Source organism: Pholcus phalangioides, unplaced genomic scaffold (assembly GCF_987345545.1).
Source record: "Pholcus phalangioides strain wild (caught in Gottingen) unplaced genomic scaffold, Ppha-v1.0 ptg000011l_1, whole genome shotgun sequence".
Lineage (NCBI taxonomy): Eukaryota > Metazoa > Arthropoda > Arachnida > Araneae > Pholcidae > Pholcus > Pholcus phalangioides.
In genome coordinates, this window is record NW_028301604.1 from 39,097,596 (window position 1) to 39,113,700 (window position 16,105).

A 16,105-nucleotide genomic window follows, 5' to 3' on the forward strand; every position below is an offset into this window, starting at 1 on the left:
CGTACCATTCGACGCCGTTTACAGCAGAGTGGTCTGTCCGCAAGACGTCCATTGCTTCGTCTACCCTTGACGCAGAACCACAGACGTCTCCTCCGCCAATGGTGCGATGAAAGAAGGATGTGGACGGCACAATGGAATGAAATTGTCTTTACTGACGAGTCACGCTTCTGTCTGCAACACCACGATGGTCGGATTCGAGTCTGGAGACACCGTGGAGAGAGGATGCTGAACAGCTGCGTTATGCACCGCCACACTGGTCCTGCACCGGGTATTGTGGTATGGGGCGGTATTGGATATCACTCTCGCACTCCTCTAGTACGCATTGCCGGTAATTTAAAAAGCCAGCGCTACATCTCTGAGGTGTTGGATCCAGTTGTCCTTCCTTACCTTCAGGGCTTGCCCACAGCCATATTTCAACAGGATAATGCGCGACCACACGTGGCACGCATTGTCCAAAGGTTCTTCGTCAATCGCCAGATTGAATTGCTTCCCTGGCCAGCTCGCTCTCCGGATCTTTCACCGATAGAAAACATGTGGTCCATGGTTGCTCAACGATTGACCCAGATTACATCCCCAGCTGCCACACCAGATCAACTTTGGCAACGCGTGGAAGCTGCTTGGTCAACATGTTATCTACAAAATAAATATTGTTGCGATATCTCTTGTCTTTCTTGGTGTTGCAATTTGGGTGGCCAGCAGTGTATTTTGCAGTAGATCAGTTTCCCAACTTTTTTTCGTCCCATCGCCCAATTCTTCAGAAAATCTTTTCACACTTGTTAAGTTTTCACAAAACTGTAACGACTGTTAATTGTAATGACTAATGACTGAGTTTTTCTTATGTTATGTTATCGAATGGCCTATAGCGAAAGTATTTGTGAAACACTGAACTAGTCATCTTCTCATCGAAATCGTCAAATATGATCATATTTTAAATATAAACGGATAATAAATTTTCGACCTACCTTTTTACTCACTTTCATCAAGTTTTTATACTACCGCAACTGTCTTTGGAGTCTATTGAGAAACAGCTTGTCAAACGATGTGATGGGCTGAATTTTAAATATTATGTTCTGCACAGGAGCTTTTTGGTGTGCGTAAACCCTAAGTTATGAAAATAATATCTGAAGCAGTTAGCGGGCAACCCTTTCTGATCTCTAAGTACCCTAACGTGACACGCGACACACCGTTGGAAATAACTGTCTTAATTGATATTACAGCCATACTTCGGTATAACATCCCGCCTCGGGGCCGAATAAAAATGACTTCATAAGCGGGGTGACATTATTACGAATACAACTTTTTACAAATTGTACTAACAGGACCAAAAAAACTGACGTTATAGGCGGGTCAATGTTATACTGAAGTCTTACTGTATAATGTTACTCTCAAGATGGATATTCAAGTTTTCGTCTCGATGAACTAAATTAAAATTAGTTCATACGATTTGAACGGCATAAAAAAATATAAAAAAGATTTTAAATAAATTAAAAAAAAAGATTTTTTGCTTTCCATCACATACTAAACTAAATTTTACATAATCTCTGTAGTAGATGGATTACAGAAATAGAACAGCAATTCAATTATAATGCGACGACATGAGGGATGGCTTCTTGTTGTGGAAGTGAGCAATAGAAAAGGATTTGGTCGCACAGGGCACGTAACCGAAGACACAGTCACAGATAGATTGAATTTATTCCACTGGCGTTTAGCAGCAACATTACGTGCCTGATCGTGAAGGGGGAAAAAAGTTATCTATCTATCAGATCACGCTCTTCAGGAAAGGAAACATTCACACTCACTCACTATAATCAATCAGAAGTAGCGAAGATACAGAAGTGAAAAGTAATCTGCCTTATCAATGTTAAATTAAACTCACTTTACGTGATTATTTTATGGAACCACTTAATCGCGTTGAGTGAGAGACGCTTGTAATCAGTATCTAGTTTTATTTTCCCCCCAGTGTGTCATATCTCTTTAATCTCATTTGTTTTGCAGTGCTGTGTCGGTTGTATGGCATGGAAAAGTGGAATACTCTCATCCTGTGAGCTTGCTTGTGTGAGTAAATGAAAAAAACGTTATTTTTTAACATTAAAATATTTTCAATATATGCGGTAAAACTTGTTCAAGATGGAAACTAATGCTTAAAGAAAAGTGCACGAAAAATCCTTCCTCCGCCTCCTCCCTCTCCGATTTGCATGTACTGCTCTGCAGCTGCTCTCTTGCGAGAGTGCCAGAAAAGTCTTCAGAACTACTCGCGGTTGACTACTAGCAGTGACGAAATTGCTTTGCTGTCTTCATTTACGTTTTAATTTTTTTAAAATAGTTTTTGTCAACTTGTTACAGTGCGAAACCAACTTGGAAGTTATACGGGGTGATTATAAAAAAACTATCCCGACATATGGGCCCCTAACTATCATACCATTCACAGAAACTGAATGAAATTTTGGCATAAATTATTTTGAGGTATGCGCTCAAGAACGATATGGAAAACAACAGTGTCATTTAACAGTTACGGTTACAGTGAGAAAATTTCGAAAATATCAAAAGGCAACACCAAGTTTTTTGTATTGGAATGTGATCTGCATACTGAAAAACACTAAATAGCGTTGGAATGGCACCTGTAGCACGAAAATCCCCGGAGCTAGACAAGGAAAAAGTAAAAAGGACTTTGCCGTGCACCAGAGCATTAATGTTCGTTTCATTCGTCACACCGTTTCTTCGGCTGAGATCCCAGCCTGATTAGTCCTCCACAAGGTCATGTGGAAAATTTGTGAAACACAATAAAATGCTTTATTTTATGCTGCTTCTCTGTTCTTATTGGTTGTCCTCACTTTTAGCCTCTCTACCGCCGGTGATTTTCATGCTACAGTTGCCGTGCGAACGCTATTTAGGGTTTTTCATAATGGAGATCACATTCCAATACAAAAAACTTGGTGTTGCCATTTGATATTTTCGAAATTTTCTCACTGTAACCGTAACTGTTAGAGTGACACTGTTGTTTTCCATATCATTCTTGAGCGCATACATCAAAATACCTTATGCCAAAATTTCATTCAGTTTCTGCGAATGGTATGATAGTTAGGGGCCCATATGTCGGGATAGTTTTTTTATAATCGCCCCGTATTTACGCCTTAAGGGGCGTACACACGTTCAGTTATTCCTGCACAGTTATACCTGTAACCATAACTGCGCACGCATAACTGAACGGTTCGATGCATCCACACCATTCAGTTATACCTGTGCAGGCGAAGCTTCTGGAACCGGTTCTAGGCAATCTGTGGGGATATTTTCATTCTTTGATCTCTGTCTTCGCGGTCTTTTGATCAGTTCGGATTTTTTCATAGTCTATAAAGTTCGGAATTTTCTAGTATGATTTCCACAGATGATGCTTTGGGTGTAGTTGGATTGGTTATGGCACTGAAAGTTATTAACTCAAAAAGAAAGAAGAAAAAAACGGGTAAAGATTGGTTAAAAAAAGGCAACAATATTCGCACGTTAAATTATTACAGGAATTGAGATTTGCACCAAAAGATTGGCATAATTTTCTCAGAATGGATCAAGATACCTACTCAAAGCTTTTTTTTTTTTTCAATTCCTCTCGGAAATTGCTTCGCAAACTGTTTCTTTTTTTAACAACACTGTCTCTGTTCGCTAGAGGATCTATTTCTCTCATTTTCCACACCAATCTCTCATAATTATGATCTTTCTTAATTTTGTTATGGCAATCTTTAGTTTTCACTGCCACAAGCATTTCTTATGCCTATACATTTCAATGAATTCTTCCAAACATTCGCGCTGCCCGTTTCAAAGATCACTCGTCATTATAAACTTCGAGTCGTGAAAACTAAACTAAACTGAACTCTGAACTAAACTCTGGTGGAGTGTTGAAATCGGTGTTTCCCAAAGTAGGACTATTCAGGCTATGAATGGACACAAGGGGGTGATGGAGGGACGAGAGGAAAACATCAGTTATCGAAAACTCAGACCATTTTACCAAGGAAGCCTTTGTAAATATGGGCCTTCGGCAAAAAAAAAAAAAAAAAAAAAAAAAAAACTAATATTGCACATAGAAATTCGTACTTGTTTCATCAGAGCTAAAGTGTTTTTTCTCCCTTTGAATGTGCGCTGTACATTCCAGATGTATTGTAACTGTAAATTGATCGGAAAGCCTACTGTCACAGATCTCCACACCATCTGGGGTCTTGCATCCCCGGGAGCTGGTTTTACTAATGAATATTGTCATTATTCGAGCCATTTCCCCCCAACCCCCACAAAGATGGGATTGGGATCAGGATTCTGGTTTCAGAGGCCGAGATGATTCCAATCATTCTTTTTTCCCACGTTAAAAATTCACTATAGTGGCGGCTCGGCAAAGAGAATAGCCTCTGTGTGCCCTGCGGCAGGATGTGGGTGGGAAGGGGCAGGGGGGTGACGCTCAAGAGCCGCGACGCACACTTTGAGGAAGACTGCTGTAACGGAAGATGTTTGTTGAATCTACACCATAAGTACAATAATGTATTTTGATGTTACTAAAACCTCTCATAATGACCGATTTTCATGACTTAAGTAACAGGCACTACTGCCTACTCATGCTTATCAAGAATGCTATCCATATCTACAGTGATGATGACAATACGTATAGGCAATAAAAGAGAAATTTTGGTATTACAATCGACGCCCGATATAACGGCGCCTTCGTCTCGTCGAGAATGGACGTTATATTTGGAGCAAGGTCGTAGCGAGGGGGAGACTTGTGGGTGTGGTCGGGCCTGATTGGGACGGTCGTTATATAAGTAAAACATAAAACATTTGGGACTTACCCTACCAGTCTTTGTCGCTATAACGTGAAGTTGTCATAACGAGCGTCGACTGTATCTTCGAAAACAAGCATCGTTTCTCCTCTGAATATACAGATAGGGGATACATGCTCCTTCAGCATCGTATGATAGTATTTTCTTTTCGCGATAGCGTCGATTTAAAAAAAATAATTTTTTTGACTTGAAAATTTTTACGGTAACTTACGTAGTGTTTTTCCTTGAAAGAAAATTGCATTTTCACGCGACCTCTTACGATTAATTCAACTCAATTAAAAAATTGACTTATTATGAAGCATAGTATGTATATTAATAGTATTACTCAATGATATAATTATATTATTAATCGTATATCTCTCTCAAAGAATTTTTCGAATGTTTTCTTACGTTTAACTAGCGTAATTTCATCTGAATTTTTTTCTTTCAATGTTTGAGCTGAAAGTTGAAATTCGTTGCAATCTGACGAGATGTGTCCAAAAAACAAATTCAATGAGATTCATTAAGCACATGTAATTCATTTTCATTCGCATGTAAAAGAAAATAATAAATTGCAGTGATTTTTGTCCTGTTGATGCTTGCTGGTTTTCGGTCAAGAAAGGAGTAGGAATCCTGTGTTTGAAATTGCAAACATTAACTGACTCGTATAAACACCTGCTTGATTTCTAAAGGAAGGACATGTGAAAGAATACTAAAATAATCTGATGTCACGGGGCCCCTAAAATCTCCAAGAACCCTGGTTAAAAACCTCTTCTCTAAATAATCAATGAAGAATTAATAGTTATAGTACATTATTTGAATATAGAGTTTGTGTGTTTCGGTGCATAATTTCGGGCAAATTTATTGAAAAGAGAACAAATTTATTGAATAAACAAAACTGCGAATTTTAACAATGGTCGAAATATTTATAAAATTTTATTTCGATTTTTTATTCGATATGAAATTGTAAGAAAATATCATGAAAATTACGCCATTAGAAAAATGTCTTCTAATTAAATGGAATCCCTCTCCAAAACAAGTTATTCAGTTATTATTGTTTTATTACATTATCAGTGAAAAAAGAAGAGGGAAGAAAGAAGGGCGAATATAAGAAAGCGGGAAAAAATAACTGCGCAGTTATACCTGATGGCCCATACACACGCTCAGTTATACCTGCGCACGCATAACTGTACAGTTATACCGAATCGAAAAACCATACCCTCCAGGTCGCCTGTGTGTAGGGCCCTTACACACAGGCGCTACACAAAACAAAAATGTAGTTTTCTGGAGGTTGGTGGGTTTGAACCCACGTACCTTGAACTCTTCCCATCTGTAACTCCGTATCTTACACCCGCCTACAACAGGCCACTACATATATACACATAAGAAAATTGAGGAATGAAAATTTTGCAAAACATAATAATATTTTCCCTCTAACTTTTAAAAAATGTGGCAAAAAACAATATTATTAATTTCAAAAAATGCGTGAATAAGAATAATAGCAAGGAATTCTTATACGAACCATATGCCCTGATCGAGTTATATAAGGCTGTTTTGGTTCAGTGAACGGCTATTGCTCATTACAAGTGAACCAAAAATGCTGGTTTCAATCTGTCTGTAGAATTTTTTTCTTTAGTTTGTTAATTAAGCAATTTTTCCCTGATTGATGTGATCGAAAACTGTATGATTTAGTTGATGTTGGGTCTTTGTCCTTTTTGAGGAAGAAGAGCACATTGCTAATCTTGAAATGTAGTGGAAAATGCTCAAGTTGAAGGCATTTATAAAATAATGCGGAGAACACCCCGGGAGAGCTTTTAAGTAGAGCTTGAAGCTTTAACATTATTAATTGCGTCTTCTCGCCAGGAGCTTTTTTTCTTATTTAAATGACTTGCAATGTGCCACAGTTCTTGGCGTGAGATTTCCTTATTATCCGGTTTACGAGGCATCAAACTAGTCGTTGATAAGTTTATTTGAGGATTGGTTGGATAGTTAGCCTCAGGAAAAATTCTTGAAGTTGCCTCTGGGCTTGTTCCACGACAGTCAAATTCTTGTTTTAATCAGTTTGGAAAAAAAGTTGTGGGGCAGAGAAGATTGTTTCACTGTTGCTTTGTAAAATATACCGTATGGATTTGTAGCTGAGTTACACAATTCCCCCCAGGAGTTTCTTTTTGTTTTCCTGATTAATTTTGAATATAAGGCCCTGTTACGGTAGAAAATGATTCTCAATATCTCCTTATTGTCTGGGTTTGCCGCTAGATACTTTCTCTCACTGGCCCTGCATTTCCGTCTAGTGACCTCTAAATCTTTGGCGCATCACCCGTCGAAATATCGTGTCTTTTTTCTTTGATATAAGGAGATACTTGTTACCCTGCGTTTTCAAAAGATTGAAGAGATCATTCGTGCATTCTTCCAATTGTTCAGTGGTAACAGTAGCTAAGTTGATATTTTGTACATGGAGAGGTAATTGATCAACCAATGGTCTCGTGAACTTCTCCATTCGGCGTCTCGAGTTGGGGAATTTGACCGTATTGTAACATCAATATACCTCAAGAGTTTTTGGTGGCTTGTAGCGGAAGAAGTGCAGTTGCATTTCTACATTTGTTGTCATTAAATTGTAATATTTTGATGCCATTGGGATTAGATGAGCTAGATGATTGAGAAGATAGGTTATCGGGAGAAGACATAATTCCATATAATGACAAATAAGGTGTTCCTTCAAAGGGATGTTGTTACACAAGAATGTAGAACCACGAAAAGAAGTAGTCTTTTGATCTCACGAGATAAGCCTGAGTATCAGATGACGAGTAGGTGAAGTTTGAGTTTAAAATTGTTACTGATCTCTCTCCTGATAGCTGCTTGTCCATACAATATCAAAGAATGCATGGTCTAACATGAAACATTAATGAAACGCAAACATCGCTCCACAAACGTTAAAAAAGTATTCCTGTTGAAATTTATCAGGAGAAAGAGAACACACCATGCATGCAAATGCAACCTAAGGAAGAAGGAGCCGTATGCAAATCTGCGTCACAGTGAATAAAAGGCGCAGACGCCAGCCCTGTGAAGTTATTCCAGCGTGCAACCGTTCTAACAGTTACCTGCCAATACGGGATAATGGCAGGCTGGCGTCCACGCCTTTTATTCACTGTGACGCAGATTTGAGTACGGTTTCTTCTTCTTGCCCAGGTTAGATTTGCGTGCATGTCGTTCTTTTTCTTCCGATAAATTTCAACAGGAATGCCGTTTTAATGTTTTCGGAGCGGCCGTTTCGAAACACGCTAGTGTGTTAGCACTGCATATTAGACCATGCATTCTTTGATGACAATTGTTTGTATTGGTGTGTACTATCACCTCTTTCTGATCATCATCTTTTCTGAATCATCCTGTAGATGAACTCAACCCGAAAAAAGCAGCAGGGCCAGAGAATCTCACCAATCGCATAGTACAAACCATTGTACGTGCTTCACTATTTCAAAAAATTCTTCAGTCACTGCTTAAACTTTTTACTTCCCCAAACCCCCAGCATTCAAACTTGGAAGGCTGGTGCTTCTTTCCAAGAGGGGACTTGGCGTAACCAACTCGATTCGTCCCATTATGCTGACTTCCAATTTGGGAAAAGTGCTCGAAAAAATTATACAAAGATTCTCCTACACTATGTTGAGCGGGACGGCCTCCTTCATCCTCTTCAATTTGGCTTTGGAGGGGGTGGTCGCTCAACGGATGATGCTCTTCATTACCTAATGCAGTGTTTCCCGAAGTGGGCGATGGGACTATTCAAAGGGGCGATACCAACAGACGCGATTGGGAGGCTACGAATAGGCATAAGGGGGCGATGGGAGGACGAGAGGAAAAAATAAGTTTTCGAAAACTGGGCCCCTTTTCCAAAGAAAGCCTTCGTAAATATCCGTGCCTATGGACGAAAAAAAAAACGAAGAACATTTGCACACAGTAGTTGTACTTGTTTCGTCTGTTAAGGAAGCAGAGCTAAAGTGTCCCCCCCCCCTTGAAAATGCGCTGTACATTCCAGTTGTATTGTAACTGTAATTGATCGATTAAACCTTCTGTCGCAGATTTCAACACCATCTGGGAATGACTGGTTTTGCTAATGACTATTCATTATTGGAGCTATCGACCCTCAAAAAAGTGCAGCTGGTATCAGTGTTCTGGTTTCAGGGCCCCGAGACGATTCTCGTCATTTTTTTTTTCACCTTATAAATTCAATACAGATTGTGGCCCGCCGAAGAGCCTAGCCTAGGGACCCTGCGGCAGGATGCGGGTGGGGGGGGGGATTGATTTTAGCATCACTGTTCATTCACCTACGGCTATGGCCTTTTTGCATGCTGGTTTTTTTTATAAAAGAACCGCTTGGCGTTCAGACACCGCTTGGAAACAGACACAAACATCAATGGTCAACAGCTCGTCACGACACCACTAGGAACCCCGACGCTCACTTTGAGGAACTGCTGTAATAGAAAATTTTTGTAATGTATTCGTTCAAGTTCGTGAATTACTTAAACCCAAAGATAACGTGTGTGGAAGTATCAAAATATGAATTACAGACGACCAATATTGAAAATTTTCGTGCAAAAAAGTGACATATCTAAAGTGTTTGTGACACAACGGATGGACCTCCATTTCATGGTTCAAACATGCATATCAGCTTCAGCCACCTCGTTGCGCAATTTGCCTCTTGGGGCCTTTGTGTCTCTATTTGTAATTTTGATGGTGTCCGAAAAGAAATGAATGTAAGGCCCCTTTCACACGGAGCGGATGCGGGTTCGCATGCCCTTTCAAACGAGCGCTTTAGTTCGAAATTCGTGCATAAAAACTGTTTTTTCGCAATTTTTGTAATTATTTTTCTCCTTCACCCCTCATTCAGTGCCCATAGGAAGCCTAGAGGCATTCTTTGATGGTTTAATCTAGAGCCACATAGAATATGTGAATAAAGATGTCATTCATTCCGATCCTCACAAGTAGTCGATGGGAGAAAATGTCTTGGGACTTGGATGGGAGAAAAAAAAAACCCGTACTTTCGGAAAAATATGGAAGAAAAATTCCAAAAACATCCAATGTTCAAAAAATCAAATCCAAAAACATCCAAAACTTTCGATGTTCCAAAAAAAAGAAAAAAAAATTCAGGAGATATCAAAGAATTTGCAAGTACTAAAAAAGGGGAGGGGCAGAGACTTTCAAAATGCCTGTGCTTAGAAATATTCACATCACAATTCTGTCTTAGGCCGGGATTACACTATAAAAGTTCGTTTATAAAACTTGAAAAATGCAACCAATAGGCGGATCAGTTAAGTTCTTTCGAATGTAACAGATGTGTTTATTGGTTATATTTTTCAAGTTTTATAAAATAACTTTCATAAACCTTTTAGAGTGAAATCCCATCCTTAGATTAGTCTCACTTCTGAAATATAAAATTTCATTTTCTTAAGTTTATATACTAAATATCGAGTAAAATAAACTTGTAGGTATCGGGGGAACCACCAAAAATATTCAAGTGCTAGGGTCTTCAAACGTCTTAATCCGGCCCTGAGTGAACACCGTACGTGGATAACGTTAAAAAATTTAAAAAAATAACAAATATTTAAACTAATATTTCAGATATTTATATTTTTAAATAATTTTAAAAATTTAAAAAGAAAGAAATTAAAATTTTTAAATTAAATTTAAAAGTTATTAAAGTATGTAGTCAATTAAATATTCGTAATGAACAGAACGGCTTATAATTTTGGTCCCGTCAGTGGCCCTTGTTGGCAGGTTTTATTGTATTAAATTGTGAAATATGGACAAAAGGCAGTTGAAGTTGCTATATCTCCATCTCAGAAGAAAACGGAGGGATAGACGTATGTAGGTACATTATATTAATGAGCAGGGACCATTATATGGTGTTTTTAAGGGTATTTAAGGCAAATAATTAAAAAAAATTTAGTGCAAAATAAGCTTTAAAAAGTAGCCAAAGATGCGGACGAATTCGCTCCGCATACGCATCGTGTGAATAGCCCCGAATAAACATATTGTCAAAACTTCTATGTGCGGATGCGGAGCCCGCACTTAGGTTTTGACACATGCGGACGACGTCCGGACCCGCATGAACATTTCCTAGGTGCGGAGATTTTTCGGCTCGTCTGAAAGGCGCACAATATTCCAATTGCTAAAACTTCTTCCGGACCCGCGTCCGCATCCGCTCCGTGTGAAAGGGGCCTAATGCGGAAGATGTTTGTTGAATCCACACCGTAAGTACAATAATGTATTTTTTTTCGTCAAAATTTTGATGTTACTAAATCCTCTTATATCGACCGATTTTCATGACTTAAGTAGGCCACTTGGGCAGTACTATCTATTAGAGTAGTGGTTCCCAACCGGGGGTACGCGAACCGAAAATGGTAATGGCGGCCATCCATCTAAAAACAGAGCAAAATAATTAAAAACATTAAAAATAATTTTTAAAAGTAGGTAGAGGTTTTTACTAATATTATCAGTTGTAATATACTGACTTTTTCCCTATCAATAAAATCTTCTATAACAGAGGGGTTGCGTCTGCTGGAAAGTTCGGCCTTCCCTCCTCTCGCCCAACCTATTATCGGGATTCGTGAATTCCTTCCTCTCGACTCACTTTTCTTCGGTGTTTTAGCTTTGATTGTTGACGCATGCCGGACTATGCATAAAAACAACAAATTAATTCGTGTTGTGTTTAACTTTTGTTGTGGGAGTGTGTATTGAGGCGTGTGCGTGTTAATCTCACAATTTTCTACGTCAACTTGTCTATCAAGGACCTACTACTCACGTGATTTGCACTACGGATCAGTGGCTAAAAACTAGATCTGTGCGGAAGCGGACTGAAACACCAAAATGAAATATCGTACACCTGTAAACGTGAAAACATATTTTGAATCTTCCAAAAGTGATTCTGCCAAAGCTACAGAAACATCTTACTGCATTAGCTATCGTATTGCGAGACGAGGAAAAAAATCACACTGTTGGTGAAAATATGCTGTCAGATGCATGTTTTTGCAGAGGAAAGTGCCCTCTTATAATGAGTTCAATATCTCTGTCGAATAATACACGGTGTCTCGAAGAATGAAGAATACAGGGCATGTCAGACGATGTTGAGAGCACAGTCATAAGCCACGTCAAAGATTGTGAATTTTTTTCCTATCCAAGTCGACGAAAGTACCGACGTTGTGCAATATTCTGTGCTACTTGTAATTGTCAAGTACTTGAAAGACTTAAGGGCCCTACACACGCTCAGTTATACCTGCGCAGTTATGCCTGTACAGGCCAACTGTGCAGGCATAACTGAGCGTGTATAGGGGCCGTCAGTTGATCTGCACAGGCGTAAAAATTCTACAGACAGATTGAAACCAGCATTTTTGGTTCATTACACTTGTAATGAGCAATAGCCGTTCACTGAACCAAAACAGCCTTATGTAACTCGATCAGGGCATATGGTTCGTATAAGAATTCCTTGCTATTATTCTTATTCACGCATTTTTTGAAAAAATCCAAACTGATCAAATGACCGCGAAGACAGAGATCGAAGAATGAAAATATCCCCACAGATTGCCTAGAACCAGTTCCAGAAGCTTCGCCTGCACAGGTATAACTGAATGGTGTGGATGCATCGAACCGTTCAGTTATGCCTGCGCAGTTATGGTTACAGGTATAACTGTGCAGGCATAACTGAACGTGTGTAGGCCCCTTTAGAATTCAAAGAAAACCTTTTTATTCCCCATTGAAGGGGTCGTACGACTATTAAAGGTTTTTTTGAAGCAATTAATCATTATTCCCTTGAAAAAGAATTCAATGGTGAAAATGCATTGGGCTCACTACAAATGGAGGAAGATCCACGGAAGGTTGCTACCATAGACTTAGGCCGAACACATACTGGGGAGTCGACAAAGAGAGCGATTTCAAAAGAGAAAATACATCGATGTTCATCTCGATGTCCCCTCACATACAGACGATGCAGGATAGAGTGAAAATGACCGCAGGCGTTCTGAAGGGTAAAGAAGAAAACCTTTGAGCGGGAAAAGTGACATCTCGCCAACTAGTAACCCTACCAGCCTGTTCATGCCAAATCAATCAGTTTGGCAATATTGGAGGATTCCAATAAACCAGCGGTTCTCAACCAGCGCTCCGTAGAGCCCTTAGGGCCCCGTGTGAACTCCCAGGGGCTCCGTGGCCACCGGAGGAAAATAAATAATAAAAACCAGTAAATTTGAAAAAAATAATTATTAATATTTTTGAATAATAAAAATAGGTCAGAAACTTTGACGAATAAATAAAAAATAGGCGTCTGGGACTCCGCCATAGAAATTACATACCGGAAAGGGCTCCGTGGGTCAAAAAAGGTTAAGAAGCGCTGCAATAAACCCATTAATCCTCAAAAGACTACAAGTCCTGATATATGTTTTTAATGACTTCTTGTATCAAACCGTTGTTTCGAATATTATTGCATAATGTTATTATATTATAATATTATTGCATAAAGATTTAAATAATTATACTTCAATCAAGATAGAGAGACAACAGTATTAGTTAGCATATAATGCATATCTATAATGCATGCCTATAATCCGCAGATGGCCACCATATCATTATGAAAATGATTGTTATTAGCGATGAATGTATACGTGGTCGTTAATCACAAATTATCAGAGTGGATCCATTATTTATGACACCCAGGAATTATAGATTCCTCCTATATGCAGGGCCGTCTTAAGAGCATCATGGGCCCAAGGGCCAAATGATTTTTCTGAGGCCCTACCTACCAGGCAAATTCTCGAAAATCTCAACCACATCTCTCTTTTGTGAAGACTTTTTTATCTTGAGGTCTCCCGGGCAGTGCCGTCTTAAGGCATGGACCCACCCGGGCACGGCCCAGGGGCCTCAAGAGAAAAGGGACCTCACAAAAATGAGATCTGGTTGAAATTTTAAAGAATTTGCCTGGTAGGGCCTCAGAAAACTCACTTGGCCCAGGGGCCCATGATGCTCTTAAGACGGCCCTGCTCCCTGGTCGTGCCCTGGTGGGCCCATGCCTTAAGATGGCACTGCTTTTGGCAGTGTTCTATACATAACCAATTTCAATGAACGCGCGGATGATGCAATAAACTGGTTTTGATTTTGTAAGAAATATAGAGATATGTATTGTGTGTGAGATGTTCATTATTTGTATCAGAAAAAAGCTCGTGTCTCTTTCATAACACACGGCATTCCAATTCAAATCCACGGAAATAATAGATATTCAGTACAATAAAATAAAAGAGAAAAAAACAGAAATCGTGTTTCGACAATGTTAGTAAGCGATGAGCAATCATCACGGTGTTTATCCGTTTTCCTAAAAAACGGGTTCTCAATCTCAAACATTTTCAACCCGCGCCGCCTATTTCTCTTATGAAGAGCCATTGGCGTACGCAAAGGGGGGATTTGGGGTTCTAACACTCCCCCCCCCCTAAGCCAAGATTATAGTGTTATTTTGCCGGAAAAAACGTAAACCCCCCAGAAGAAAAAACAAATCTTAACCCCCCCTCCCCGAGAAAATTCTGCGTACGTCTATGTGAAGAGCAGTTGTAAGAAAAGCATTTCTTTGAAAAACCTTTGTCAAGACCACTGTGAAACTGCACCCTGACAAAGGTTAGCACGCACAGTTTGAGAACCCCTGCTAATCCATCAACGTGTTGACAAATACAGGGCCGTCATTCGAGGGAGGAGGGGGCTTTTGAAAATACACTAAAAATGGTATATATACCCATAAAGGGACATGTGAAAGCACCAGCTTACTGAAGAAGCGAATTTTATAATAAGAAAACAACAAAAAACAAATGTGATTCATCAAGTACCCCCAGAAAACTTGCCCATGGGGGTCCCCAGACTCCAATTCGCTGAATTTTAGTGGGGCCCAGACTGGATTTATCTCGGGCTGCCGATGTGTTGCAAATTTTACATTGTTAAACAACAAAAGTCAATGAGATTCATCAAGAGACACCCAAAGTGAAACCTGTCAACATTTCCATGGGGCCCCGACCTGGAGACTTGTCGGACATCTCCCCGGTGTGGGGCCACAAAAATTTTAAATTTTTATCAATTTTACAACGAATGAAATCCAGGGCCCCCATTCAGCAGCAGGGACCCAATACTCAGATTTTTAGTGGGGGACGCAGACTGAATTCTGGATTCATCTCGGGCTTCCGCTGTTGCAAATTGTACAATGTTAAACAACAGAAAAGAATGAGATTCATCCAGGGCCCCCAAAGGAGAACCTGTAAACATGAGGCCCCCGACTTGGAAGCTTGTCGGTCATCCCCGGTGCGATCGCCATGAAAATTTCCATTTGTATTCATTTTACCAACGAATAAAATCCAGGGTCCCCAACCAATTACCTGGGACACCAATTCGCATACTTTTAGTGAGGCCCCCAGATTGGCTTTATCTCGGGCTTTCGCTGTTGCAAATTCTAAAACGTTAAATAACAGAAAAGAATGACATTCATCCAGGGCCCCCAAAATGAAACGGTCCCCTCGGAGCTTGTCATACATCCCCCCCTGTGAGTGCCACGGCAAATGTTCATTTGTATTCATTTTACCAACGAATAAATTCCAGGCCCCCCCCCTCAATTACCCGTGAAGTGCCGTGAAAAATTTTCATTTGTATTAATTTTACCAACGAATAAAGTCCAAGGCCCCCAACCAATTAAGTGGGACACCAGTTCGCATACTTTTAGTGGGGCCCCCAGATTGGCTTTATCTCGGGCTTTCGCTGTTGCAAATTCTAATATGTTAAATAACAGAAAAAAATGAGATTCACCCATGCCCACAAAATGAAACGGTCCTCTGACTCGGAGCTTGCCCCTGTGAGTGCCACGGCAAATGTTCAGTTGTATTCATTTTACCAACGAATAAATTCCAGCCCCTCCCCCTCAGTTACCCATGACCGAATTCGCAAGTTTTATTGGGTCCGCAGGCTGGATATATCTTGGGTTTCCGCTATCGCAAATTTTTCAATGTTAAAGCAGCAAGAAAACAACGAGATCCATCAAGGGCCCTGGAAATCAAACGTTTTAACTTCCCCATTAAGGTATACGTGCAATTCCCCGGGTACCCCGACCCTGTGTGTTGGGAGCACTGGTGTTATATGTATATGATACATATACATACCTCTCAGCATGACCCCCTTACCCCACAAGGGCAGGGCTGACAGGGGCCGGAACGATTCTTATCACTTTTTGATTTTTCACACTATAAATTAACCACAGAGGGCCCCCGAAAAGCTGGTTTGGGGGCTCGCCATCTATTCCAGTCTAGGGGCCC

General features: G+C 39.9%; 1 protein-coding gene across 5 annotated transcripts in view; it reads left to right on the forward strand.

The window, feature by feature from the left end:
• The window catches only part of sev (receptor protein-tyrosine kinase sevenless), a 1,896,734-nt gene that overhangs the window by 179,851 nt on the left and 1,700,778 nt on the right, over positions 1-16,105 (forward strand). For all 5 annotated transcript variants that reach the window (XM_089239534.1, XM_089239532.1, XM_089239533.1 and 2 more), the window contains one exon: positions 1,996-2,055. In XM_089239534.1, coding sequence (XP_089095660.1) covers positions 1,996-2,055 — 60 coding nt within the window. The remainder of the gene's footprint in view (positions 1-1,995; positions 2,056-16,105) is intronic.